The sequence below is a fragment of the Sapajus apella genome, unplaced genomic scaffold (assembly GCF_009761245.1).
Source record: "Sapajus apella isolate SASKATOON/1434 unplaced genomic scaffold, GSC_monkey_1.0 scaffold3, whole genome shotgun sequence".
Lineage (NCBI taxonomy): Eukaryota > Metazoa > Chordata > Mammalia > Primates > Cebidae > Sapajus > Sapajus apella.
In genome coordinates, this window is record NW_022436943.1 from 5,741,857 (window position 1) to 5,769,448 (window position 27,592).

Below are 27,592 nucleotides of genomic sequence, written 5' to 3' on the forward strand. Positions count from 1 at the left end.
ATATATGTTTACATACACATTTATGTGTATGTGTGTGTGTGTGTGTGTGTGTGTGTGTGTGTGTCTATTATACATATATATGCCAGGATACCAGCAGCTAAAACAAAGATTCAGAGAGTATAACTAGAGCTGCCCTGCAGAAAAAGGGTGTTGCCTTGCTGGGAATATTCCGAGTTGGTCTGATGGCAACGTGGGGTGTGCTACTAAATGACAACCATCTCCTGGGGAGAAAAAGCCCTGCTTTGTCACATTTGCAATTTCCCTCCTGGAAATAACACCCGCCATGGCTCATTTCAAGCTTCCCAAGTGACATCACTGAATGGAAAGTTAAAAAGCGAAAGTCCTTCAGATGTAAACAATTTCAGTGATATTTATAAATAATAAAATGTAGTGGGATAACTACAATGTGGTGAATTTTGAGCATCATATTTGCTTTTAATATAATGGAATTGCCAGTTTGCATAATTTAATTTTTAATAATGGTTGCATTTAACAACTAGTTCCCAAAACTCTTGAAAATTTAACGGAGGGTAGCAGTGAGCAGGTACCATTCGCTCCAACACACCACTACATGTTGCTCTTCAGGGATATTAAGATACTTTGAACAAGCAAATCATCTGGATCAAACGATCTCCAGAGTTTCCAAGGATGCCAGCCTCTTTGCTATCCCGCTTTAGAAATACCCAAAACACAGATTAAACTGTGGACAATATATATAAGAATGCCATTAACTATACCTTAGGCTTGTATCACGCTTTACACTTTTCAAAGTAATGCTTTCATGGCACGTGGGACTGTCCGACCTTGCAGAGCGAATTTAAATCTGTGGGTAACAGCTTTTTAATGTATAATGGGTGAAAAAAAAGTCCTGGGGGCCGTTTGTCAAAGAGAAAGGCAGGGGTGGAACAGGCAGCCCCACAAGGAAGCCGGGAGGCTGGTCAGCCGCCCTACGGTTCCTGGTTGCGTCCTGGAAATGGCCCCAACATTGTGCAAGCAGATGGGTGTGCAATACTTTGGGATCTCTCTGTCTCTCTCAGATTTAACTAGAATTACGTTTTTCTGTTGGGATACAAGGAGTTATATGGAATATGTCCTAAGAGTTTTACAAATAGTAAAATGATGAGCACCGTAACATTCAAATATGCTCTTAACAAAACAGCTCAGCAACGCCTTCCTGCAGATCAAATCGTGCCTGTTACTGCAACAGAGGCTTGTGCAGAGTCTAGATGCATTCTCACCGCGAAAACTTACACCGCCAGTAGTCGTGGCCGAGTGGTTAAGGCGATGGACTAGAAATCCATTGGGGTCTCCCCGCGCAGGTTCGAATCCTGCCGACTACGGGAACATTAGCGTTTTGCTGTCGTAAACACCTACTTTGTGTTTTAGAGCGTTCTCCTCCAACCTTCCGCAGATTTAAGGAATTTAGAAGCGGATGGAACACGACAGGGACCCAAACGGGAAAGGAGAGAATGATGGGGCGCGACAGTGTGCCTGTGGTTACAATGTGGGCCCGGGAGAGGGAGACAGGACGAAACACGCCAGACAAACTGGAAGGAAGAAAAGCAAGCAACGTGAGTCACACAGACACAGGGCAGGGAGAACTACCGCCTCCGTCCCCGCAGGCGCCCACCCCCAACAAACCCACCGCGTTCTTTGCCGCGAGCTCTGGCGAGCGCCTCGGGTTGCCACGGGACGCGGTGCGCATGCGCGGGGACGCCTAGTAGGCCTGGTCCTCGCGTTACCCCTGGAAACCACCGGAGCTTCGGCGACTCGAGGGGGAAAAGGTCAGGCAATTCAAGATGGCGGAGGATCTGGACGAGCTCTTAGATGAAGTGGAGTCCAAGTTTTGCACACCCGACCTTCTAAGACGGGGCGTGGTCGAGCAACCCAAAGGTTGCCGTGGCGGCACCCACAGCAGCGACCAGAACCAAGCCGAGGCGAAAGAGAATCTCAGGTTAACGGGGCGGGAGGGGTGGACTGTTCTAGTAAAGCCCTGCTCCAGGCCCTAAAGCCGCCCCACCGCCGCCCAACTCAAAAGAAACCTGCCCGCGACCTCCAGCCCCTCCTTGTGTCAGGGTTCAGACCCTCAGTGTCCCACCCTCGGCGGCAGCTCACCCCTCCACCCTCTAAGCGGATTCTGGCATCTCTTTTCTCAGCGCAGACTCCGCCCCCGGCAAGCCCGGGAGAGCTGGCCCCGCCCCTCCCGCCGAGCCCGCGGCTAGTGTCTGTCTCCGGTTTATTTCTGCCTGCCAGAGCCTAGGAGGTTCTAGTCGGGGACCGTGATGCAGCTCAGGCGCCCCCTTGTTAGCCCCGAGAGGGCTGTGCTGACCTCGCCCAAATTGTGCCTCTGTGTGGCCGAGCAGTTCTTATCTCCCTGTGAGGTGCCCTGTTAGACAACCTCATCCCATTACCTCAGACCCCACTCCCCAGGCCGATCCGGGTCCAGTAGTTAAGAAAGGAGAAAACAATTCCCTTCTAGTCTGTCTTTAGCTGAGTTTTGTGTTTTGTTTTTTTGAGATGGAGTCTCGTTCTGTCGCCCGGGCTGGCGTACATTGGCGCGATCGTAGCTCACTGCAGCTTCCAACTCCCTGGTTCAAACAATCCTCCCACCTCAGCCTCCCTAGTACCTGGGATTACACACTCGGCTAATTTTTGTATTTTTTGTAGAGACAGAGTCTCACTGTGTTGACCAGGCTGGTTGAGAACTCCTGACCTCAAGCTGTCCTCGCACCCCTGCCTCCCTTAGTGCTGGAATTGTAGGTGTAAGCCATCGCAGCTGGCTCAGTTTATTTTATTATATTTTTTAACTCAGGGAGTTCAGATGAGATTAGATTCATGACAAAAGGATTATTATGAACATTAAACCAACTACCTTTCTTCTCTCCATGGCCCCCTAGTTAAAGGTCCCAGGCATACATAGGGAAATTTAGGGACATTTCGTGAGTATTTTGGTTTTTGATCTAAAAACTACCTTTCAAATTTACCAGTCGTTTTTCTCCATGTAATTATTAAATCATAGGACTTCCTTCACTTCCTCATTTCCCCCACAACCCCTCCAAAAAGAAAATGTTCACATCAGAGTATTGTCCTTCACAGTGATGGCATGAGAGACTGCAGTAACTCTTGGTAGAATCTTTTGGAAATTGCCTCTTGCCTAGAATATTTTGAAAACGGTTGTGAAATTACACAGAAGCAACTTTGGATCAATCTAAGAACGTCATCTTTATTAATTTTTTTGGCTGCATCTTTGGTTTGGTGTTGGTTTTTTGGTGGGTGTATGTGTGAATTCCCAAAGTACTAGCCAGCTCCATTACTAATTCACAGGCTTACCTCCAATGACATTTATTTATAAAAATTCACTCTCCAAAGATAAAAGCATTGAAAAAATTCTAAAGGAGTACATAAACAAAATTTCTAATAATTAGTTGAGTTCTGAGCAGCATTTTAATACAAAACTTAGAGACAACTATAATTACTATGAATAGGCTAACACTCATTTGGCTGGATGTTGTAAATATCACTCTCATTAACTTTTATTATCTTGTATATTGGAATTCTTTATGTACCTATTAGCACATCTACCATCCCTATCCCACAGCAGTGTTACTTTGCAATTTCTTCAGTACTTGTCATTTGTCCTTCTAGGGGTTAGAGCGAATCTGTCAAGGAGCTTTTCATCTTAGGAAAACTAGCATGCAGAGGGGCAGGATGTATTGAGAGCTGCTCAGAATGGAAGGGACTATCTATGTGGGTCTTCTCCAACCATGGGTTGTGTCATACCTGCTCTTGCTCTACTAAAATTCATAATGTTTCTAGTACCTCATCCTACCTTGATACATTAGATTTTTTAGTACTAAATAACAAAAGCTGTAGCGAGCCAGTACTGTTGTCATTTATAAGAAAACTTTTCATCAGGCAATGTAGTTGTAAATTATACAAAAACAGCAGCGAAGGGCCTAAACCTTACACCAAATACAGTCCCAACCTGGTTTCTAATGTAATATATTAAAATTTTTCCTTGAGCCAAAATTGATACTTAAAAGCTAGGAAGCTTTTATGTATTTATGTTTGAATTTATTAACAGGAGATTACCTACTAATTGTATAGCAGTGTAACCTGTATTTCATATAAAAGTTAAAATACTGATATTACCTCTTAAAATGATACCTTTGCAAATAATACTGTAAATGACCATGCTACATCTGGATACCAGGAACAGCTGCTAATGTAAGAGGTCAAAACAGGCAATTTGTTAAGTGTTCAAAATGATAAAGAGAAATATGTGATTGGTTTTTGGTTTTTTTTTAAGACTGATGCGGGTTGAGAAGAACTGCAATAGGAATAAAGTGGGTCAGGATGATGCAGATGGGAATATTTAAAGATAATATAGCTTTCTAGATGACAGCTATAATAATAATAGCCAACATTTATTGAATTCTTTCTGTATACTAAGTGCTTTATATATGTCATTTCATTTAATCTTCACAACCCCATGATATGAATACTGTTATCCCCATTTCACTCACTAAATCAATGCTTAGTTACTTGCCTAAAGTCATATTGCTAAGTCACAAGGACATGGAAGATCTAGATTTAAGTTTTCTATATATACCTCTCATACATACCTCACACTTAATTATAGGTTTAAGTGTTTGTATTTCTTTTATTTTGAATATATCTTTTATTTTCAGCAGAAACTATCTTTAAAAAATTAGAATGTCAGAAACAGAGAGGGAACCAGTAAAAGCTTAAGATTTGATTAAGATTATTTGATTAACATTTAAGATTATTATCACATCAAAAGACCAAAAAAAGTCTTATACAGTGCTTTAAAATTATCTCAATGAAATGTTGACTTATTACTATAGTAAAGCATAGGCAAGTGTAGGCATTGTGAAATTTCATGATCTAAGAACAGACCAGAATCTTACGTAAGCTGGCAATTTGGATCTATAACAGTACTGATTAGGTTGGTGGAGTTTGAATGCATCTGATTCTTGAAATTGTGAAATTGCATGAGGGAGGAGAACCCAGAGAATATGTCCTGAAAGCCAAAGGAGAGAATTTTAAGAGGACATCTTAGCAACCTCCTATCAAAAAAGAAATATAAGGAATTGGTACCCAACAGTGTCAGATACCTCTGAAAGATTAAAGAGGATTGGAACTGAGAACAGCCATTATACTGTAGTGATTTGGGCAGTGGAAACCTTTGAGAGAAGAGTTTCACTATAGTTAAGGGATTAGAGGCCAGACATAGAATATGATACCTGAAAGCAATTTTAAATAGTCTCTTGCCCCCACGTACGTACCCCAAAAAATTATCTGACCCAGAATGTCAATAGTTACAAGGTTCAGAAACCCCCGTCTAGGATTAGCACCCAACTGATGCTTAAATCTAATCTATTTGTAAGGAAGTAGAAATCATGGACATAGACTATTCTTCAGTAGCGAGTAAGAAAGGGTAGAAGCTTCAAGAGAGGGGTTTTTTGAAACGTCTCTTTGAAGAGGAAAGCCTTGAGAATACTCCTAAGTCAAGGGAATAAACCAGTATACAGTGAAAGACATTAAGGGTAAAAGTTATAGTACAACTGAAAAAGCTAAGCCTGGAGGTAGAATCAACCATTAGGTAGTAGACAGCAGTCTCTTGCTTTTCCTAAATCAGGTTAAATTATTTTACTCCAAAATGTAACAAAGACGGGCGATGTTAAGAATTGTCAGAGTAAATACATTTCTGAAATTAGAGAGTTTGACTAAAAAAATTTGTCTTCTAGAACGAATAATGAAGTTATGAAGTTGATATACAGCATCTACTTCATATAAATGCTAAAGAAAGTTAGTCTTATGTAGTATTAAGTGCATGGACTGCCCTAGATTCAGTTTCAAGCCTTTCTTTTTTTTTTTTTTTTTTTTTTTTTTTTTTTTTCTTTTTGAGACAGAGTCTCACTCTGTTGCCACGTGCTAGGCTGGAGTGCAGTGGCACAATCTCAGTTCACTGCAACCTCCGCCTCCCGGGTTCAAGCAATTCTCCTGCCTCAGCCTCCGGAGTAGCTGGGACTACAGGTGCACGCCACCACGCCCAGCTAGTTTTTGTATTATTAATAGAGACAGGGTTTCACCATGTTGGCCAGGATGGTCTCGATCTCTTGACCTCGTCATCCGCCCGCCTTGGCCTCCCAAAGTACTGGGATTACAGGCTTGAGCCACCACGCCTGGCCAGTTTCAAGCCTTTCTTCCCACCATTTCTATGACCTTGAACAGATTTCTGAATCTCTCGGTGCCTTTTCTTCATCTAAAAAAAGTGGGGTTAAATATATACTCATGTAAAGACTAAGGACAATGCCTGAGACATAGTAAGTATTCAGTAAATACTATTTTAGCTATTAGCTATTTAGCATCAGCTATTAAATAGAAGTTCTGTGCAGTAGTGGTTTATATTAATAATCCAGTGATGGCTTTGCCAGTAGAAGGTAGAGGTAGTTGAGTAGTTGAGATATTCTGTCTAACAAATAGCACCTTTTTTTGGGCGGGGGGAGGGGTCATTTGATTACATGACCTTCGGCTCCTCTAGTAAAGAGATACGGTTGACTTACAATGGAACCTTTAGAAACAAAGTCAGAATGACTGGTTAAAATTACCATTATTTGTAATATCTGGTTCTGCTTATCATTGTACATATTTTGTATTCTCTAAATATGTGCTTGATATAATTTAGATAAGTACATACCCAACTTCTCTTGAAGGTAATGTATATAGTTTTAAATGTCTCATTTTAAGTATGTAATAGTATAGAACATATGTGAATTTGTACCTGATAAAGTATATCTGTCTCAACAAACTTAGACTATATCCACAGTGAAAAAAATATATAATCACTTTTATCTTTCTATTACCAACTCTAATAATGGGCTTAAAACTCTTCTGATACTAGCTTTATCTGCCAATAAATTTCAGGTGGGTTTTCTGTGTCTACGTTTTCAGATCAACGGAAACATTTAAAAGAGAAGATGATCTTGACAGTCTGATTAATGAAATATTTGAAGAGCCCAACTTGGACAAAAAAACGTCTGTAAGTCAAGTGTTAGAAATACGTAGTCATTCTTTCATTATTTCAAGACATGTTTAGAATAACTTAAGGAAGATGAAAATAGCTACCCATTATCTTTTGAATTCTGAGAAACAGAATTACTTAAAGAAATTATTACACTTAAAGAGCTGTGGAAGCAGTAAAATATTAGACATTCTCAGTATGTGTTTTTCTGTGCATTTATCAGTAAGAATAAAAAATTAGAAAAGCTGTTAGCATAGAAGTCAACTCACCATCCAGCTGGTCCCTTGTATTTATTTGTAGCCTCTAAGAACACTTTTCTAAAAGGCCAAAAACAGCTTTCATTATAGGAATGTGCTTAGCACCTCAGATGAAATGCTGTTGCTCTTATCCCATGAAGCAATAAATTGTTAATATTTAAATTTTTTAAACGTTTATGTGTCTATTTTAGCTGTATAAAAAGTTCACAGAATAATGTAACAGCAACCTATGTGCTAAACATACCATGACAGCCACCCATATTAAGCATATATTAATATTTGCCATATTTGCTTCTCTGGACCTTTTTTTTAAAAGAAGTACAAATTAGAGATATAGTTTTTAAGACCTCTCTAAATCCTACTCTGTTGCCTTCCTTCCCAAAGATAACCATTTATCCTTTCCATCCACACATTTATACTTTTATTACATTTGTATATAACCATAAACAATTATAACTGTGTATAGTAGTCCATTGTATAACCCTGCCACAGTTTACTTATCTACTTCCCTGCTGATGGACATTTAGATTGTGCCCAGTTGTTTGCTATTACAAATAATTGGAGAAAAGGCATACAAATTTTAACATGTACACAGGGAAAACCATTGATTACTCTTTCATTAAATATCTTTGCATGGCTTTTTTTACCCATATGCGGTTGTTTCTCTGGGATGCATAAAGCTAGAACAGGAATTCCTAGGTCCGCAGGTGTGCTCATCTTCAACTTTTCTACCCATTGCCAAATTGTTTTCCAAAGTGCCTTTATCACTTACATTTTTCATACTGTGCAGTAGATGAGAATTTATGTATTTTAATTTTTATCAGTAGGGTGTGTGTCAAGCATGTCTGTTAGATTTAAAAGAAAGATACAAAACAGAAGTCTAATTTACACAGATCACAAAAAAATTAAGAAATAAATATAGTACCAGGGGGTTTTGTTTTGTTTTGTTTTTTAAAGGATAGGGAAGATAAAAACAAAACAGTGGACTGAAAATAGCTAAGTAATGGGAGTGGTAAGAATATGGAGAGGAGAGACCATTTATATTTTTGTCAGCCAGACTAAAAATCAAATGACTAGTATAGATTTTAAGATCTGAATTTTTCAAAATTAAACATTTTCAATTCACCTGAAGTAAATTAATAAGCTGATGCTGAGTTAAATAGTATGTCAACACAGTAGCAATATTAAGTACAGTCATTCCTCAGTATACTCAAGGGATTGGTTTCAGGACCCCCACATATGCCAAAATCCATGCATACTCAAGTTTCACAGTCAGCCCTATATAACCGCCTATGTGAAAAGTTGGCCCTCTATATATGGGGTTTTGCATGCCACAAATAGTGGATTTCCGATCCTTGTTTGATTGGAAAAATTCCACATATAACTGAACTTGTGCAGTTGAAACGCATGTTTTTCAAGGGTCACCTGTACCCTGCAAACAGAATACTTCATAAGTGCCGAGTAAGTGCGTAGGCACGGAATAGTAATGCCAATTAGTAGTATTAATAGTAGGAAAAAATTACATCATTTTGTTGCTCTTCATTAGTTATTAATATTATTATTCATTATTAACTACTATAGGGTGCATATCTGTATATGAGGCACTATCTCTTCAGTTAAGGTGTTTCAGAAGAAGATAAATACTTCTCTGGTTTGGGTTTAAGATATACTAATTTGAAATAAATGTAGCTCTTACGATAATGAAGAAATAAATTTTTAAGCATGATCTTTTCCTTTTTTAGTTTTGTATTGTGTCCAGTGTTTCAACCTTCAAAGGAGACAACAGGTCTAAGTAAAACATTTATTGGGGGAAAAAACAGTTATTAAGAAGCATCGATAAACAGATGATCTATGCTGACGTTGTCATTAGAGGTTAATATCATGCCCTGAAAATACTACTCCCCCACCTCACCCCCTGCTTTCCCATTCTGTTGCATTTCTGAACTGTTCCCAGAGCCACACAAGAAAGCCCAGGAACCAACAACAAACGTCAGAGTGTGTCAGCTTAGAGTCATAAACCTGAGTTTGGATGGTGCATGAAACATGCTCCCCAAACAGAAAGACTTGTGCAAATTACTATTTTTCAGAAATGTACCAAAAGTTTTTCCAGTTCTGCTTAACATCAAATAAGAGTTGAGAGAAATAGTAAAACAATATTTTCGCCTCTATTAAATTTCCTCACCCACTATGTAAAATGAAGGCAGGTCTCTGCACAGTTTAAATTGCCTTTTCTCCATTTCACTTCCTCTCCTTGGCGGTGGTCCTAGTGTGTGGTTGGTTTATGTTGTTTGGTACCATATACCAGTTAACACTTAATAAATGCTTGCTAATGATGATGATATTATGTAACCATATAGGAACTACTGTATGGTTGTGACTAGGTAGCTCTACATTTTCCTTGAACATTTATTGGTTGATACCATTCCATTTGATCAAAATTAATATTCCTGAAGTTACACAGGAGCTTGGTTAGTTTAATTTTAGTTCATATGACGCACATTCACAGCCTTTAAAAATGAGTCTGAGGTTTTTTTCTTCCTGAATTGAATTTTTCTAGAATGAAGTTTTAAATAGCAGGTCCTTCATATTAAATCATTGAACTGTAATATTAACTGAAGAGTTATAAAGTGACTCTAAATCTTAGCATGCTAATAATGGCAATATATCAATTTCCTAGCCTAAAAGTTAGTAGAGTAATTTGCAAATTCCTTAGGGAGTTCTACTTCCCTTTTGCCTTTAAAAGGTTTTAATCATTGTTTTTATTTCAGAAACTTAAAAATGATGCCATCAAAATTTGTATTTAAGTCAGTTAGAAAACATTCCTGTTATAAAGAATATTAGTTTTCATGTTACAGTTTTCTAAGTTACTCGTGGCCTTTTATTGTTTTGCTTTTTTAACAGAAATTAAAATCTAAATCTTCCGGTAACACATCTGTCAGAGCTTCCATTCAAGGCCTTGGTAAAAGGTAAGTTGAGATTGCTTTGGTGAATTCTACATACTACTGAGCAAACACTATGAGCATAGTCTAGTAGATTTTGTTACCATTTAAACAGCAGTGAGATTGAACAACAAAGCACTGGTTGGCCTTCAGGAGAAAGACCAATAGCAATATCTTCAGTGTTCTTATGGTCTGTGACCCACTTCATGTAAAGGAAATTAAATGGGGAATTATTGCTATTGTAAATAATTTTCTGCCGCTTAAAAAAAAGTGTGAACAGTTTCTCAAAATTAATGTTCTGTTATATTTGTCAGTATTTGCTTCGTCCCTTACCTTATTTGGCAAACACATTTTTCCTTTACTCATTTTAACTCCTTGAGTGTTCCTGAATGTACAGGTTATATCCAATAAAGCAGTGATCCTACAATAAATATGTCTTCTTTGAAATGATTGGTTTGCTAGGGAAAATATACAATTTGATTACAAGAACATAAAGTCAGTAAAACCAAAACTTTTTTAACAGGGCCAAATTCTCCTACTTTTTGTTATAACTTCATATTTTTGTATCTGTTAAACACGTCTAGTTGCAGTCCGGTGTACCTTGGTGGAAGCTCTATTCCATGTGGGATTGGAACAAGTATTTCATGGAGGTAGGATGTCAGAAATGTATTATACTTTTTACTGGGTTTTTTCCAAATGGATGCTCAGTTGTTAAAATGTAGTTCTTATCATCTTGGCATCAGTCTGTTTTATAAGGAGAGGTATTTTTATTAGCCAGTCTAAGAATTGTTTGTTTATTATTCTTGGATGATAGCTATTGAAAGCTGTGCTGTTGGGTATATATTATTCATGTATTGATGCTCTCTTTTCTAAGCCCCACTTGAAATGCCTGGATCACTCCAATCCCAGCGTTGTTTCCACAGGACACAGGAGAGTGAACTTCCTTCCAGGCAGTGGAAGCCAGTCAGTAAGGCAGTTGAAGCAAAGTGGGCAAGCAGATACGTGATGACTTACCCACACTGCCTTGGCCAGTTAGCGTGTAGAGCTACAGGTCTGCATTACCCAAAGCATTCTCAAGCATAGTCGCTTGGTTTTACGTGTTTACATATGTCAAAAGCAGAAACCCTGTTTTTTGTCTCTTCCTTGCCCTTCCTACACCCGCTTTCTCACTTAGTACCTCTTTCTGGGCAGTCTTATAGTTGTGATGCCACCTACCCCAAACCCGTATTAGCCCCATAATCTTAGCACATTCTATTCGCATTTTCATAATGTAGGCAAACAGTTTGGTTTTAAGCAAATCCCACTCTCCTGCTGCTTTTGGTTCAATTTTTGGCAGAGGCCTCCTTACCTAGCTTAGTTTATTGAATATTTTTATCTAGTTATTTCTAAAACACTTATTTTCGTTAATTTTTTAAGAAAAAAAGGCCTAAGTTATATTATTGCATGTTGATCACATTTCTGGAGAGATAACTGTTATATAGTCAAGTGTCACCAACAAGGATACATTCTGAGAAATATGTCATTAGGTGACCTCTTCATGTACAAACATCATAGAGCATACTTACACAAACCTAGATGATACAGCCTAGTACACACCCAGGCTGGATGATACACCAGCCTACTACAACTACTAGGCTATAAACCTGTACAGCATATCACTGCATTGAATATTATAGGCAATGGTAACACAATGGTAAATATTTGTGTATCTCAGTATTAAAAAGGTACAGCAAAAATGCAATATAAACGTTTTTCTCGTGGTTTCTTTTTTGAGATGGAGTCTCACTCTGTTACCCAAGCTGGAGTGCAGTGGAGTGATCTGGGCTCACTGCGACCTCCACCTCCCAGGTTCAAGTGATTCTCCTGCCTCAAGCTTCTGAGTAGCTGGGATTACAGGCGTGTGCCACCACGCCTGACTAATTTTTGTATTTTTAGTAGAAACAGAATTTCACCATGTTGACCAGGCTGGTCTCTAACTGCTGACCTCGTGATTCACCCACCTGGGCCTCCCAAAGTGCTGGGATTACAGGGGTGAGCCACTGTGCTGGCCTTCAGATTTTTTAAATGGTACAGCTGTATAGAGCACTTAGCATGAACGAAGTTTGCAGGCCTGGAAGTTGCTCTGGGTGAGTGAGTAAGTAGTGAGTGACTGGGAAGACCTAGGACATTACCGTACACTAGTATAGACTTCATAAACACTGTAACGTAGGCTACACTAAGTTTACTTTAGAAACCCTTTAATAATATTAACCTTAGCTTACTGAAACTTTTTTCATTTATAAACTTTATTTTTAAATTTTTGATTATTTTATAGAAACAATTTAAAACGCAGATTGTACAGCTATACTAAAATATTTTCTCTCTTTGCATCCTTATTCTATAAGCTTTTTTCTATTTTTTCATTGTTTTTTACTTTTTAAACTTTTTTGTTAAAAACGAAGACAACACACACATCAGCCTAGGCCTATACAGGGTCTGGGTCATCCATATCACGGTCCTGCACCTTCACCTCTTGCCCCACTGGAAGGTATTCGTTGGGGGGTGTCATCTCATGACAACAGTGCCTTCTTCTGAAATACCTCCTGAAGGACCTGCCTGAGGCCGTTTTACAGTTAAATTTTTTTAATAAGTAGAAGGAGTACATTCTCAAATAATGATACAAACTATAGTTTAGTAAAAACTGAACTAGTGACATAGTTTATTATCATTATCAAGTGTTAAGTACTATACATAATTGTATGTGCTGTTTTTATACAACTGGCAGCTCAGTAGGTTTGTTTACATCAGCATCACCACAAACACATGAGTAAGCACTGTGCTATATAGGACAGCTATGATGTCACTAGGAATAGGAATTTTTCAGTTCCATTATAATCCTGTAGGACCGCTGTGGTATATGTGGTCCATTGTTTACCAGAACATCACTGTGGCACATTAACTGTATTGAATAATAGGAGTGGGAGTTAAAAAGACAGTGGAGGGTTGAAATGGTGCCAGCCTCCATCCAAGGAAGCCCGGAAGGTAGGGCTATAGGACCAAAGTGAAATTAGAAGCCTGGAGAAGCCTTATAAGCTATAGGACCAAAGTGAAATGAGAAGTTTGGAGAAGCCTGAGTATATAAGGCAGCCAATAGGCTAATATAAATTCACTGGACTGGTACCTGCTGTAACAGCTGTAAAGAAGAATTGATAGTAATTGAATCATCATGTGTCGAGGACTCTCTCTACAAAGAATTAGAGCTACAAACTGCCTATAGAGTTGAATTTAGTGTTTTTGCTATCAGTCCTAAGTTACCCATCTCAGCTCGGTTGGGACTTGTCTCCGTCATTTTCAGAGCCATGCCTCCTCTATTCCAGGCATCTGTCAAGTCACCCATGAACCACAGCAACAGTTTCCCAGTTACCATCCACTTCCGTCTTTTCTAGTATCACCCACATAGAGCATTCAAGATAACATCCCTAAAATATTATTTTGAGTGTTTCTCCCCTGTTCAGAAGGAAAATTAGAGTTCCCCTTTGTCTCACATTAACTCTAAACTCACTATTTACTTTACCAAATTGTTATCGTTGCTGTTCCTCTTCTCTCTTTAGTTCCTTCAGCTCCAATTACAGCCTGGGTCAGATATCCACTTCCACTAGGATGCTTATCATTCTCTACTTTCCACTTAAGTTTTGCTGTGTCTGAGTATATTTACATTTAGTCCCTATCTGGAACATTACTCCCTTCTAATGCATGTCTCCTGCTGCCTTACCTGTTTAATTCACATACATCAGATTGATTTTTCTATTTGAATTTTTTCCTTTTTTTAAATCTATTGAATACCCATATCCTAAACCCTATTCTAGTTTATCATTAAAAGGCAAAACATTGGCCAGTGAGGAACAAAGAAGCAGATGATTACTCCTATGGCATGAAATGGAAGGGGTCTGGTGACAGAATGCCTGAATTCAAAGCCTCACTTTGCCGCTAATAAGCTCTGAAGCCTTAAGAAGGGATGCTATCTTCTCAAACCTATTTCCTCACTCTTAAAAACTAAGCATATTTCGTGGAGATACTCTTAGGATTAAATGAAATAATACTTGAAAACTGTGCCTGTGGTGCAAAAGACAGGCACAGTACTGCAGGCACACTGGGTTCTAATTATGGTACCTTTCTCATCCATTATTTCTGCTTTCTCATTATGTTACAGCTCAGAGACAAGAATCTTATATTCTACTAGTTTTCCATTTTATCTCAGGAAATACATATACTTATAGATGCCTTTTGTTTTTAAAAATGATCTTTAAAAAATACATTCTAGTTTACTCCTAAAAAGTAAATATTTTGTTAAGATTTTCTTATATGTGAAATATTTTGTGTGTACTTTGACTTAGTTCTAGCACAGATGAAATCTTTGCTAGATGGAATTTCAGTAAACAAAAGAACAGCCGTTTTCATAGCTCGAGGCTCCTATCACATACCATTAGTCCAGTGGGATGCCAAAATCAATTATACCCCATTTCTACCTCCTGCACAGCTGTGAGAAGACATACCAGTTGCATATATATGCACAGGTAAATGTTTATATTCACAGATCTTTTATTAGTTGCTCCTTTCATGACACAGAATTTGCACCCATAGAAAGATAAACACGTGTTCATCTGCATTTGCAGTGTTTTATGTGTGAAGTACTTTATACCGTCCAGAGCACTTTTTATATATGCATATTCATTTACCTGCTCCACAGGGAAAAAAATCCAAGATTCCAATCAAGAATTTTTACCTCCATTTTATAAATGAAGAGATTGAGGTACTTGTGTTAAATTCGTCAAACACATATTAACCACCTGGTAGGTCCTAGGGATTAAGTGAACAAATTATGGTGAACAAATAAATGGGTACTTTCTGTCCTCAATGAGCTTTCAGTCTAGGTGAGGAGATAGGCTTTGAATACATGATTCCACAAATAAGTATTTAATTTCCATTGGATATGTGGCGTAAAGGGAAAGTATGGGATACTGTAAGCATAGATGATGGACACTCTAACTAATATGAAGGGCCAAGGAATACTTCTCTGAGCAGATAACCAAACCACAGTCTGAAAAATGAGTAAGAATTAGGCAAAGAGAGGTGACCATTGGAGCCAGAGAGCACACATGTTTAGAAGATCCCTGCGAAGGGGAGGAGCTGGTGGTGGTCCTCTGGAGGAAGGAACAGAGAGCATCTGTCCGTTCTGGAGCATAATGACTAGAGAAAGAATGGCTGCTGATGGGGCTGGAGAGAGAGTAGAGAGACATTTGGCTTCAGGTCCTCTAATCCTTTGGAGGATTTTGGAAAAGGTATGTCCTGTGTGCAATGGGTCAGACTTGTGTTTCTTAAGTCATGTTGGCTGCTTTGCAAAAAATGGCTTGGTAGTTGGAGGGGCAAAACAAGAAAGGACACAGGAAGACTAGTCAACAGGCAGTAGTTAGAGTGGTCCAAGAAAGAGACGATGGGAGCTGTGACCTCAGTGGTAGCAATGGCTATAGGGAAAAAGTCAAATTTGAAATATTTAGAATGTAGAATTGACAGAATCCAGTGATTAAGTAACTAAAGGAGGTAAGAGAGAAAGTTGTTAAGAATAACTCTAGAAAAAAGAGAAAAAAAAGGAGAAAAAAAAGAATAACTCCCAAATAATGTGTCATATCAAATATTACAAAGCAAGGATTCAAATTGGTGACTTGATTCCTAATCCATTATGCTTTCTATGATACCACTTGGCAGAAAGCCATGTAATGTATGTAAGTGGGAAGAATCTTAGCTGATGTTGCTGTTGGAACTGCTGTTATTTTCAAACTTTTAAACACCAAGATTCTGTGCTCCCATTGTGCAGATCTGATAGGATTTAACAGAGAACCACAGTATCTGGGCAGAAGATTATATTGGGTTGGTTTTGGGGCATTCTTATCATAAACATCTGTAAAACAGTGAATTCTACTTATTAGCTGGACAAAAGAACAAAGCTATTGGTGACATATATGATTTCCTCTACGTTTTAGAGGGAAAGACTTGACAGTTTGTCTTTCACTGGAGTCATGACTTTATATTAGATATGCTTTTATGTACATAGCTATGAAAGAGACATCTATTTCAGCCATGAAAAGAAGTACTGATTTACACAGCCAGGGCATAAAGGAAACCGAATCTATCCTGCCTATTTGTGTTGTTTGTTTGATTTCTAGATACAGCTCTGGTTTGAGGTAGTGCTGAATGACTTTAGATTTTAGAAAATGATTTGCCTTTTACTGGTTGGTGGAAAGGGGAGAGAATAGTAGTAGGAAGTATGGTGGCAGTAATAAGTAGTACAGACAAAATGAAGGCATTTTCAAGCCAATCCAATTTTACTCTCCTAATTATTTTTTAAACTACTGCAAGACTGGATTATTCCATAGACTGGTACTAATTATGATCTAATAGAGGAAATTGTAGCAGTGGAATGATTTCTTAGCTGCAAGTTAGTTTTATGTTTCTCAAAGGACAGTGTTTGTAGGAAAATGTGGTAGTGTGAATAGATTTGAATAAACTACTAAATTTTAAATTAAATTAAAAAGCTGTATTTAACATTATGGTTGAGATTTTACACATACAAAATGTCAGGAAATTCTAAATTATAGCTCCCACAACAGCAATAATTCAGCCAAATTGCACATATGTATTAAGGCATTAAAGTTAACACTCTGTGCAATCATGTAATAAACTACATATGCATAAGAAAGCAAGTCATAGTAGCTTTGGAAACTATCATTTTGCATTTCCTGACTTGTACATTCGAAATCTGAGTTCAAATGTGTAGAAATGTAGTTGTAGAATTTCCAAATGTAGAAATGCAACTTCGTAAATTGCTAACAGTTTGAAAGAAAATATGGACTTGCCTATGAAACTTGTATAGGTTTTAAATGTTTCCTTATTATTATGGTTAATATTTTTAGACATATAAAGCATTTATTCTCAAACTTTCAGGACAAAAGTATTTACAATTTTGAAATTAGCATATCTGAACTTTGAAAGGAAATAAATGAAAAAGATATAATGTTTTCATTTCATTTTTTCATTACAGAAGTATTATATGGTTATTGAAAGAATAAAAACAAAATTGAAGCACGTATAAAGAAAAAGATAATAATCTCCCTTCCTTCCCTTTATTCAGTTACTCCTGATGCAACCAGTGTTACTAGGTAGTATATAACTTTCTATATTTTGCTCTTTGTAAACTTACAGCCACCTATATAGGAATTTTTGTGGGGGATTGTTTTTATAAAAATAGGATCATGCTGTATATGTTAGTGTATACCTTTCTTCAGATGTCTCTCCAGGTTAGTAAATAAATCTAACTAATGCTCTTTATCAACTGCCTGATATTCCATTTATAAATATACTGCATGTTACTCAGTTTTTTCCCATTTTGATAGATAATCAGGTAGTATCCTGTTTTTTGTCACTTTGACAATACTAAAGTAAAAATTGTTGAGATATATGTTTATATACTGGTGCTTTTATTTGTACATATCCCAAAATGGGATTGCTAGTAATGGCTAGGTATAAATTTTGATTTAAAAGTAATACCTAGGAGGCCAAGGCAGGCGGATCATGAGGTCAAGAGATGGAGACCACTCTGGCCAACGTGGTGAAACTCCGTCTCTACTAAAAATACAAAATAAAAATACAGCTGGGCGTGATGGCGCATGCCTGTAGTCCCAGCTAGTCAGGAGGCTGAGGCAGGAGAATCGCTTGAATCTGGGAGGCAGAGGTTGCAATGAGCCAAGATTGCGCCATTGCACTCCAGCCTGGCAACAGAGCGAGACTCCGTCTCAAAAAAAAAAAAAATTATAATAATAATACCAAGAATTTTCCCAAAAGGTTATAGCAGCTCACATACCCACTAAAAACATATGAGAGTGCTAATTTTTCCCAAATTAATTGATGAAAAAATATATCTCATGGTTGTAATTCTATGAAGTGTGTGTGAGTACTTTTATTATCCCCATTTTACAGATATGGAAACTGAGTCATGTAGAAGTTATTTTTAACAGTTACACAGATAGTAAATAGTGGAATCAGCATTTGAACCTAGGCAATCTGTGTCCAGAGTCCATGTCCTTAACTACTATTCTTTGCTGCCTGTGCTACAGAGAGTGATTATTGTTTTTATTTTTTTTTAATTTTGTCATTAGTAAGCATTTTGTGTGTAGTGTAAGTATTTAACCATGTGTTGAAAATGAAATGTTTTCTTCCACTCTGTTACTGGTGTCTTCGCCCTTTTTTTTTGGTATCTGAAAAACATGTCCTTTTAATTTTTTGATGATCAAATGCGTCTGTGTTGATTCTGATTTTTGAACACTCCAAACAATGGAGTGCATCAGAATTATTATAGCATTCAAATTGTTTGCAGCAGCAATTCCTAATTCTTTTTTACCTTGCTCTGTAATATTTTACTCTTGTAGTTGCTATGTAGTATATATATAATTGCATTTTGAGGGTTGCCTGTAATTTTAATTCCTCAGATACTCATTAAATACCTATTGTATGCTAAGTATCATTCTAGCAGTTCTGCCCACTCTCTCCAACATTATCAGAGTTTTGCTCTTCACTGCATCTTGAACATCAGCACACAGCATGCTCCTTTTCCTCCTCTCTTAAACATAATCTCTTAAACCCACTTCCTTCTAAAGAAACTAAAAGGTACCACTCCATAGATATACCTTCTACGTAAGGCCTATGCAGACCACCTTATTTGAAATTGGAAGCCATCCCCTCCTCATACTCCCAGTTTTCTTTACCCTACTCTACTTATTTCATTCAAAGCACTAGCAGCCTCTAACACACTTTATAATTTAGTTATCATGAGTATTGTTTACTTCTTCTCTCACTACAGTTGAAGCCCCATGAAGACAGAATCTCACTAACACATACTAGACTCTCAATAAATATTTTTAAGTGAGTGAATGAATGCATTATGCCAAGTTGTGAGGAAGTAGAAACAAATATGATCTTTTCCTAGCACTTCAGCAGCTTATGGGAAAAGCAGATTCATTTCAATGTAATGTGACATATTCTTTGGTAGAGATGTTCCTGAAAATTTCAGTAGGAAGGGAAGCATTTAAAGAAGTTAGCTTAAATACACTTACAGCATATCTAATATCTTTAAAGTGTTATAAGTTATAAGGTCTCCCTCAGACATAATTTGAAAACATCATGGCATTAAAAGATCTACAAATCTATTTTCTCCCATATCTATATATGTGTATGTTCGTTGTACAAGATTGTAGTAAAATAGGTAGGTTTATGCAAAAATTTAACCTTAAGGTTTAGACGATAAACAATGCTTTAGTATAAACATTTGTAATCAAATTAATCTGTACTTTTCTATTGTTTATTCAGTAATCTAATATGTGGTGTGTCCTATAAATAAATCACCATGTTTTCACATTTAAAGATACCAATTATCTTTAATATACCATTCTTTTTTCTCTGAACAGAGCATGTAACCATCTGCGTTGTATAGCCTGTGATTTCTTGGTGGTAAGCTATGATGACTATATGTGGGACAAATCATGTGATTATCTGTTTTTCAGGTATGTTACTAAAGAACTTCACTCTGAAAAATGTACCAAGTACTTCATATTTCTTATTTTGACATATTCTCTTGGTGGATTTGGCCAGATCATGTGGGCTTCACCTCTTCAATACAGCCATGTGCTACATTACGATGTTTCAGTCAGCAATGGACTGCATATACATGGTGGATCCATAAGATTATAATGGAGCTGAAAAATTCCTATCACCTAGTGACAACATAGCCACTGTAATATTGTGCTGCAAGGCATTGCTCGTGTTTGTGGTGATGCCGGTATAAACAGTAACATGCTGTAGAGGCTTGTAGCCTTGGAACAGTAGCCTATACCATATAGCCTTGGTGTGTAGTAGGCTATACCATGTAGGTTTGTGTAAGTTCACTCTATGATGTTCACACAATGAGGGAATTGCGTAACAAAGCATAAGCAATGCATGACTGTGTTTCTGTCATCCATCTCCTTCTCTCCATCTGTCTGCTGTCAGCCTGGATAAGGACATGTTACTTCTGGACAAGAATACAGAAGTAGCCTTTTCACTGGTTTTTCTGCCTACAGTCTCTTCTTTCAGACCATCCTTCCCTTGTTCAGAATTAAAGCATAGCTCAGAGTGTACTGTCCTGCCCAACACTCTTCCACTTACAGAATAATGTCCAAATTCCATAGCATGGCATTCATGACCCTCCACAATCCAGTTCCCATCCATCCATCATCCAGCTTGGTCTTCCCACGATGTATATTTCACCTTTACAAGATTTTAGCTACATCAGAATACTCAGGCTCCCATTCCCTCTGACTTTGTACAACCTCTTTACCTCCTAGGATGCCTTCCCATCATTTTATCTACCTAAACCCTACCTGTCTTCAGAGTACAATACATCACAGGTCTTCCATGATACTATCACCACTCTCTCAGCTGAAAGAAAACTCTTCCTTTCCTGTGTATTCATGGTGCTTTGGACATATTATATACTGTAATATAAAACTGAAGCACTTAGGTTGGTGTATTACTGCCTTTCTTGTGGCTGAGATAATGTCTTACTCATATTTATATAATTTGTACATTCTTGTACACTTACGGCATACCTAATATCTGTAAGGTGTTACAAGTTATAAAAATATATTTGAACTTTTCATTGACATTTTCAAATAAAAATGTAAAGCTAAAAATTAATACAGTGTATTATTGCAGCACTTTTTAGTAGCATGAAGAAAAGGGTAAGAGACTTTCCCCTACACCTCCTTTGGCAGCCATTCTTGGGTAAATCTGTGAGTATACCCTAATTTAATTGTTTTTAAACTTTTTCACATCAAGAACCACTTTGAGGCCGGGCGCGGTGGCTCAAGCCTATAATCCCAGCACTTTGGGAGGCCGAGGCGGGTGGATCACGAGGTCAAGAGATCAAGACCATCCTGGTCAACATGGTGAAACCCCGTCTCTACTAAAAAAAAAAAGAACCACTTTGAAAATCTATGACAGCGTTGAATCCTCTTCATACACATACACACAATTCAAATATAAAAATAACATGGAAAAATTATAACTTGAAAAGTTTTACAGTTTCCAACCCAAATAAAGCCTAATGTATTCCCAGAATTCGAGGTCAGGAACCCATACTTTTAGGCTTAGCCCACTTTTTAAGCCATTAGTGAAAAAGTTAGCTTTTAATTACAGGTTCACTTTTCCTTCTCTGACTTTTCTAAACCCTCTGCTATTTACTATCTACTAGTTAATCTAATAAGTGGTTAATAATCCCCATATGTCACCAAGATGAAGCATGAATTTTCATAAAACTGTCATAGAATAATAAATGCATGTAACATCAAGACAGGGGTGAACACAGGCATAAACTATGGATAACTTAGTTGGTACTACTTGCAGTATCTCAGAGTCATCAAGAACACCAGTTGGTTTACCCGAGATCTGTGGCAGCCTAGTTTAAAAATATATGTACTTTTAGATAAAACAGTGACAACCAGAGGATTTATTATACTATTAAAAATAAACAAGTAGTCATTATTTAAATCAGTAGAAAATACTAACTCAGTTCTCAAGACACTTAGGAATATGTTTGGGAGACGAGAATGGAACAACTAAAGAAATAAGGCAGTCTTCACCATCAGGCTATAAATCACTGATGTGATAGTTATTTTGTATAGTATATTGGTGTTTCTTTATCCAGTAGACATTATTCAGCATCTAGTCTATGACACTCTTAGATACTGGGTTCGTAAGATGAGAGGAACCCAGGGGAAGGAGACATGGGAGGGGACAAGCATGTGAGTAGCAAGGTTGTACAGACAGTAGAGCCAAGAGCACTGATGGGAGGTGAGCCTTGGATGGGAAAAGGAAGACCTCTATGACTGTGAGGAAGCCAGCAAGGTACTGATGTGTTCAGGGAGAGCTTGCCAGGAAATTGAAGGGTTTCATACCTGGCGGCCTGGTTTTGAGAATGAAGATGTGATCTGCTGAAAATAAGGGAGTGGAGTGGGAGTTGAAGAGGATACGGAATAATCACTGAGGAAACCAGAAGTAGGCAGTGACCAAAGACAAGTTAAAAGGTTTGTAGAGTACCATTCAATGTCCAGCAGCACACAGGGAGCCATTTATTTTTAGCAGTGTCGATCTGCACATTTGTTACACAGTGAAATGCTATACAGTTGTTTTATTGTTTTATTTTACAGATGAGAGAAATAAATGTATCCTAGCTTTGAGAAGTTTTAGAACTTTTTTTTTTTTGAGCCAGAGTCTCACAAGTCATGTTACCTAAGCTGGAGTGCAGTGGCGCAATTTCAGCTCACTGCAACCTCCACTTCCTAGGTTCAAAGAATCCTCCAGCCTTAGCCTCCCGAGTAGCCAGGAATTCAGGTGCACGCCACCACATCCAGCTAATTTTGTAGAGATGGGGTCTCGCCATGTTGCCCAGGCTGGTCTCAAACTCCTAAGCTCAAGTAGTCCACCCACCTCGGCCCCCCAAAGTGCTGGGTTTACAGGCATGACCCACCACACCTGGCTGAGTTTTAGAACATTCTAAAGGGAGTGTAAGCTATAATTCTTCACCACCTTGCTACAACAGCTGAAGAAAATCCTTTTATTTTTCTATTAAATCGTGTTTTCTTTAAGGAATGGAACGATTTTTCCCTAAGCTTTTAAAATATGTGCATTTTTAAAAAGCATTTGAAATGTCGTAATTAGATCCCTGCCTATTCATGATTCCTAATCTAAAATCTCTAAGGATTCAGTCAAGTATCAAATGTTAAGTTTTTAAAATATTTTACAGATCAAATAAAGGACGTTTTTCCTCAACAGCTTAGTTTTGGTGGGGTTTTTTCTTTTTGTTAAAATTTATATTATTCATTTCTTCCCTCAGCTAAGACTGTTTCCTGAAATCAGACGTTGGCTTGGAAAATCTCGCAGGTTTTGTTAGGTTCTAACCTTCTAAATTGTGCCTGAATTTTGTACAATGTGATACTGAATGTGTGGCCATTGACCACCAGAGGGCACTTTGTAGCCTGCCTTCTGTTGCAGTAATACCCACAAGTAATGTTTAGATAGTGTATCTTTTTCTAGCATTCATACTGTATTTCATCCTTTTTTTCATCATTTTATTTTTAATTTTTTTCCATTTTTCTTTGCCACGTAATGCTTATATTAACTCATTACACGGAGTGTCATGAAAATAATTTATTAATTAAACTTCTGTAGTCTTTTTTATAATAGTATCAAATCCAATGGTTCTCATTTTCACAATAGCCCTACTTGTTGATTTAATTATTTCAACATTATTAATATGTATTTCAGGATAGACATTTTTGTTACGGATAGTATGAGTAAATAAGCAGATTATTGAAACTGATGAAAATTTTCCATAGTTAATTCATCAGAAGTCTGTGATCTTTATATCTCTAATGTTCTCTTTACTCGCCATATTGAAGGGTTTTAAAATATGGCATAGTTGAGTATCTGAGGTGGGAGATGAACCACCATCCTTTCCACCCAATTTTCATATTATTTCATCTCTGATAGGACAAATCAGTAATTCTCCAGCCCTTTAGGCTATTGTATTCTACGACCGTCAATAAACTGGCCTAGAGAATTGCCATGAAAAGTGCAGATTATCAAAGAAATACCATCAGAAAGAGAACACTGAAGCATGTCTTCTAATGTTAGTGTGAGGGGATCTAGGTTGTTCAGCGTTCATGTACTAGGAAGGTAAGAAAATAGGCTGGGCACCGTGATTCACACCTGTAATCTCAGCACTTCATGAGGCTGAGCTGGGTGGATCACTTGAGTCCAGCAGTTTCAGGTCAGTCTGGACAACATACTGAGACCTCATCTCTACAAAAAAAAAAAAAAAAAATTTAAACCAGGCACAGTTGGGAATAATTCCAACAAAGTTATAATCTTAGTCTTATGCCTATGGTCCCAGCTACTTGGAAGGCTGAGGTGGAAGCCTGGGAAGTCAAGCCTGCAGTGAACCATGATCATGCCACTGCACTCCAGCCTGGGTAACAGTGAGACTCTTGCTCAAAAAAAATAAAGAAACCAATGACTTTTTTTTTTTTTTTTTTGAGTCATTAAACACTGAACAAAGCCACTATGCTAAAACTTTCCTGTTTTACTAATAGGAACAACATACCAGAATTCCACAAATTAAAAGCCAAGTTGATAAAGAAGAAAGGAACACGAGCGTATGCCTGCCAGTGTAGCTGGAGAACTATTGAAGAACTGACTGACCTTCAGACAGATCATCAGCTTCGTTGGGTTTGTGGTAAACATTAAGAATGCAGGCTGCACATTCAGACAGTTGCATCCATGAGAGCAGTATCCGTTAATCATCATAATGTTTGGGCAGTGGTCCCTAGCAATACATTCCCTGTGGGAAAAGGCAGTGAATTTTACTGATACAACTACACACAGTTTTTAAGACCAAATGGACTAAGGAAGATTATTATAACACTTTGGAATTATTTTCTTCATATATATATGGATGTTTCACTTAGTAAGCAACAGCCATCTACATTCTTTACTAATCTGTCTTCTGTTAAATAGAAGTTTAATTATGGAGTTTCATACAAATACCTAGTTTTTCACTAGTAACTTCAACATTGATTGCTAATATGCTTAGCAAAACATTCCCCACTTGTAGCAGTTAAAACAGATAAAGCCGGCCAGGGCAGAGAGGTCATCTAGGGGTGTCTACAACACTTCCTCCAAACAGATCTGTTGTTGGCAAAGATCATAATTTAGACATGAAAGAAACCAGGTGATCAGTGGCTAACTGAAGGGTATTCAGGAGTTACAGGTATTTTGCAAAAACACTGCCTCATAGTTGATCTTACCTCACAAACTCAAAGCAATGTTATGTACATTAAATATATGTTACTAGTTCTAGCTTATTTTCCCTCTTTTGTTTATTAGATATTGAAAGTTATTTTCTCTTTTCAATACTCAATAATATATAAAAAGTTTGATGCATCTAAAATCACAAAAACTCTGAAACATACAGGTTATTGTTGGATTTTTCAAGTACTTTCTATCCTTTAATACCTAAAACTCCATCAAGTGAAGAAAACAGCAAGTAAGATAATTTTTCAGGCAGCCTGTGGACTTTTCTGGTAGGATCAGGTTGACATATCATTTATTAGGTGAGTACATGAAAAGAGAAAGCATATCTGAACCAGCAGGTAGGTAACCTGTTGGGCTCCCTCCTGACATCACAGAGATCTGAGGAACCCTACAATAGCAGCACACTCAGGAAATCAGATCCCTCAAAATTTCTAGCTCCCAACCCCATTGAGAGATTTTGGGAGCTTTCCAATCTGCCACAGACTCTCTGCTACATGTGTCTACTATATAAGTTCAGATGTGTGACGCAGGGCACACTGAAAGGGAATAATTCCAACAAAGTTACAATCTTAGTCTTATGCTGAATTTGTTCCAGCCACCCTACTGAAGGGAGGAAGATGTGATCATTAGAATCCTTTTCCTAGCCATGACACATTTACATACTTGTGAAATTTACTGTAGTAAGTCTAGCATTACAAAAGAACAGATCTTATAATGGCCAATGCTCATACTTTTGTATTAAGGATATTATGGCAGACCGGACGTGGTGGCTCACACCTGTAATCCGAACACTTTAGGGAGGCCGAGGCGAGCAGATCAGCTGGGTCAAGAGTTCAAGACCAGTCTGCCCAACATGATGAAACACCGTCTCTACTAAAAATACAAAAATTAGCTGGGCGTGGTGGTGCATGCCTGTAATCCTAGCTACTCGGGAAGCTGAGGCAGAAGAATTGCTTGAACCTGGAAGGCGGAGGTTGCAGTGAGCCAAGTTGGCACCACTGTACTCCAGCCTGGATGACACAGTGAGACTCTGTCTCAAAAAATATTATGACAGAGTTTATCTTTCAATAAAAATATATCCCTAAAGTTATATCTACATGTAATTGAGTCAGAAATATAGGGGGATGTTGATCGAAGTCAACTGTTGCAAAATACAGCAGAGCAACAAGATCAACACATTCAGAACCTTATAGCATTTGGCACATTATTCATTATGGTGCAATTCATTTTTATTCCAGTAAGCAAATTTACTAAATCATTAATTTGAATTTTTTTTTTTTTTTTTTTTTTTTGAGATGGAGTGTTACTCTGTTGCCAGGCTGGAGTGCAGTGGTGCCATCTTGGCTCACTGCAACCTCCGCCTCCCAGGCTCAAGCGATTCTCCTGCATCAGCCTCTGGAGTAGCTGGGATTACAGGCGCCCGCCACCATACCCAGCTAATTTTTGTATTTTTGGTAGAGATGGGGTTTCACCATGTTGGCCAGGATGGCCTTGATCTCTGCCCACTTCGGCCTCCAAAGTAACCTACATTGCCTCTACTTTGAAGGGACAAAGTTGTCCTGGTTTTTTTTCTCTTTTATTATTTCATTATAAGTATCCTAAAACTTACATACATTGCCTATGTTTGGCATTCCATAACATAAGAGTCCCTCAATGTCAGAAAAATGTGTGTGAGTTCCCATTTTTGTTGGCAATGTACTTTATAAGCTTTTTAATATAGTACAATTTTAAACTGAAATGTAGAAAGAATATTATGTTTATATACAACTGCAGAAATTATTAACTGTTGTAATTTAAGCTGAAAATGCAACTATTTTAGTATCAGTATAGAAGAAAAGTATAGTTTCTAATCACCTGTAATTTTACAATGCAAAGCCTATAAAACTTTCAAGATGTTTGCCTATTTGTTTTTACTATTTATAATAATTTTCTGCAAGTAGCTATTGTTAAGCCAGGTAACTTCTTTATTTGAACTGTATTATACTCGCAGACCCTTATTCTGCCTAGAAATGAGTAAGTAATAAATAATTACTCTGTATTTGTTTACTTCTTTTATTTTATAGTAAAATATTCCATTTGAATGGACATTAATTTGAAATCATTTTGATGACTTTTTTTGGGGTAGGGGGACAGGGTCTCTCTCTGTTGCACAGACTAGAGTGCAGTGATCTGGTCATAGCTCACTGCAACCTTGAACTCCTGAGCTGAAGCAATCCTCCCACCTCAGACTCCCAAAGCACTGGGATTATAAGTGTAAAGTACCATGCCCAAACAAAAAAAAAAAAAAAAATTTAATGTCAGCAGAAAAGTTTCCAACCATCCAATTAAACAGATAATTTGTTTACATTGAGGAGGAGAAGCATGCGATAACTCTGATGTGTGTGTATGTGTATACATGGATGTGTAAAGAG

General features: G+C 37.7%; 1 protein-coding gene and 1 non-coding gene across 5 annotated transcripts; both read left to right on the top strand.

The window, feature by feature from the left end:
* The first annotated feature begins 1,122 nt into the window (after positions 1 to 1,122).
* CUNH8orf37 (chromosome unknown C8orf37 homolog) lies at positions 1,123 to 27,266 on the top strand. 4 transcript variants are annotated; one of them, XM_032248641.1, is made up of 6 exons: positions 1,123 to 1,954; positions 6,979 to 7,066; positions 10,207 to 10,271; positions 10,829 to 10,894; positions 19,739 to 19,834; positions 20,654 to 21,005. In XM_032248641.1, exons 1-6 carry the CDS (start codon positions 1,800 to 1,802, stop codon positions 20,919 to 20,921), a joined length of 738 nt encoding a protein of 245 aa, XP_032104532.1. In that variant the 5' UTR covers positions 1,123 to 1,799; the 3' UTR covers positions 20,922 to 21,005. The 4 variants fall into 4 exon arrangements, with proteins under 4 accessions (XP_032104532.1, XP_032104542.1, XP_032104547.1 ...); XM_032248652.1 differs by lacking the exon at positions 20,654 to 21,005 and adding an exon at positions 24,461 to 27,266 and having other exon boundaries at positions 1,138 to 1,954; XM_032248651.1 differs by having other exon boundaries at positions 1,127 to 1,954; positions 19,739 to 21,005.
* On the top strand, positions 1,259 to 1,340 carry TRNAS-AGA. Its single transcript has one exon. It is a non-coding gene; the product is annotated as a tRNA-Ser (tRNA).
* Positions 27,267 to 27,592: the final 326 nt, after the last annotated feature.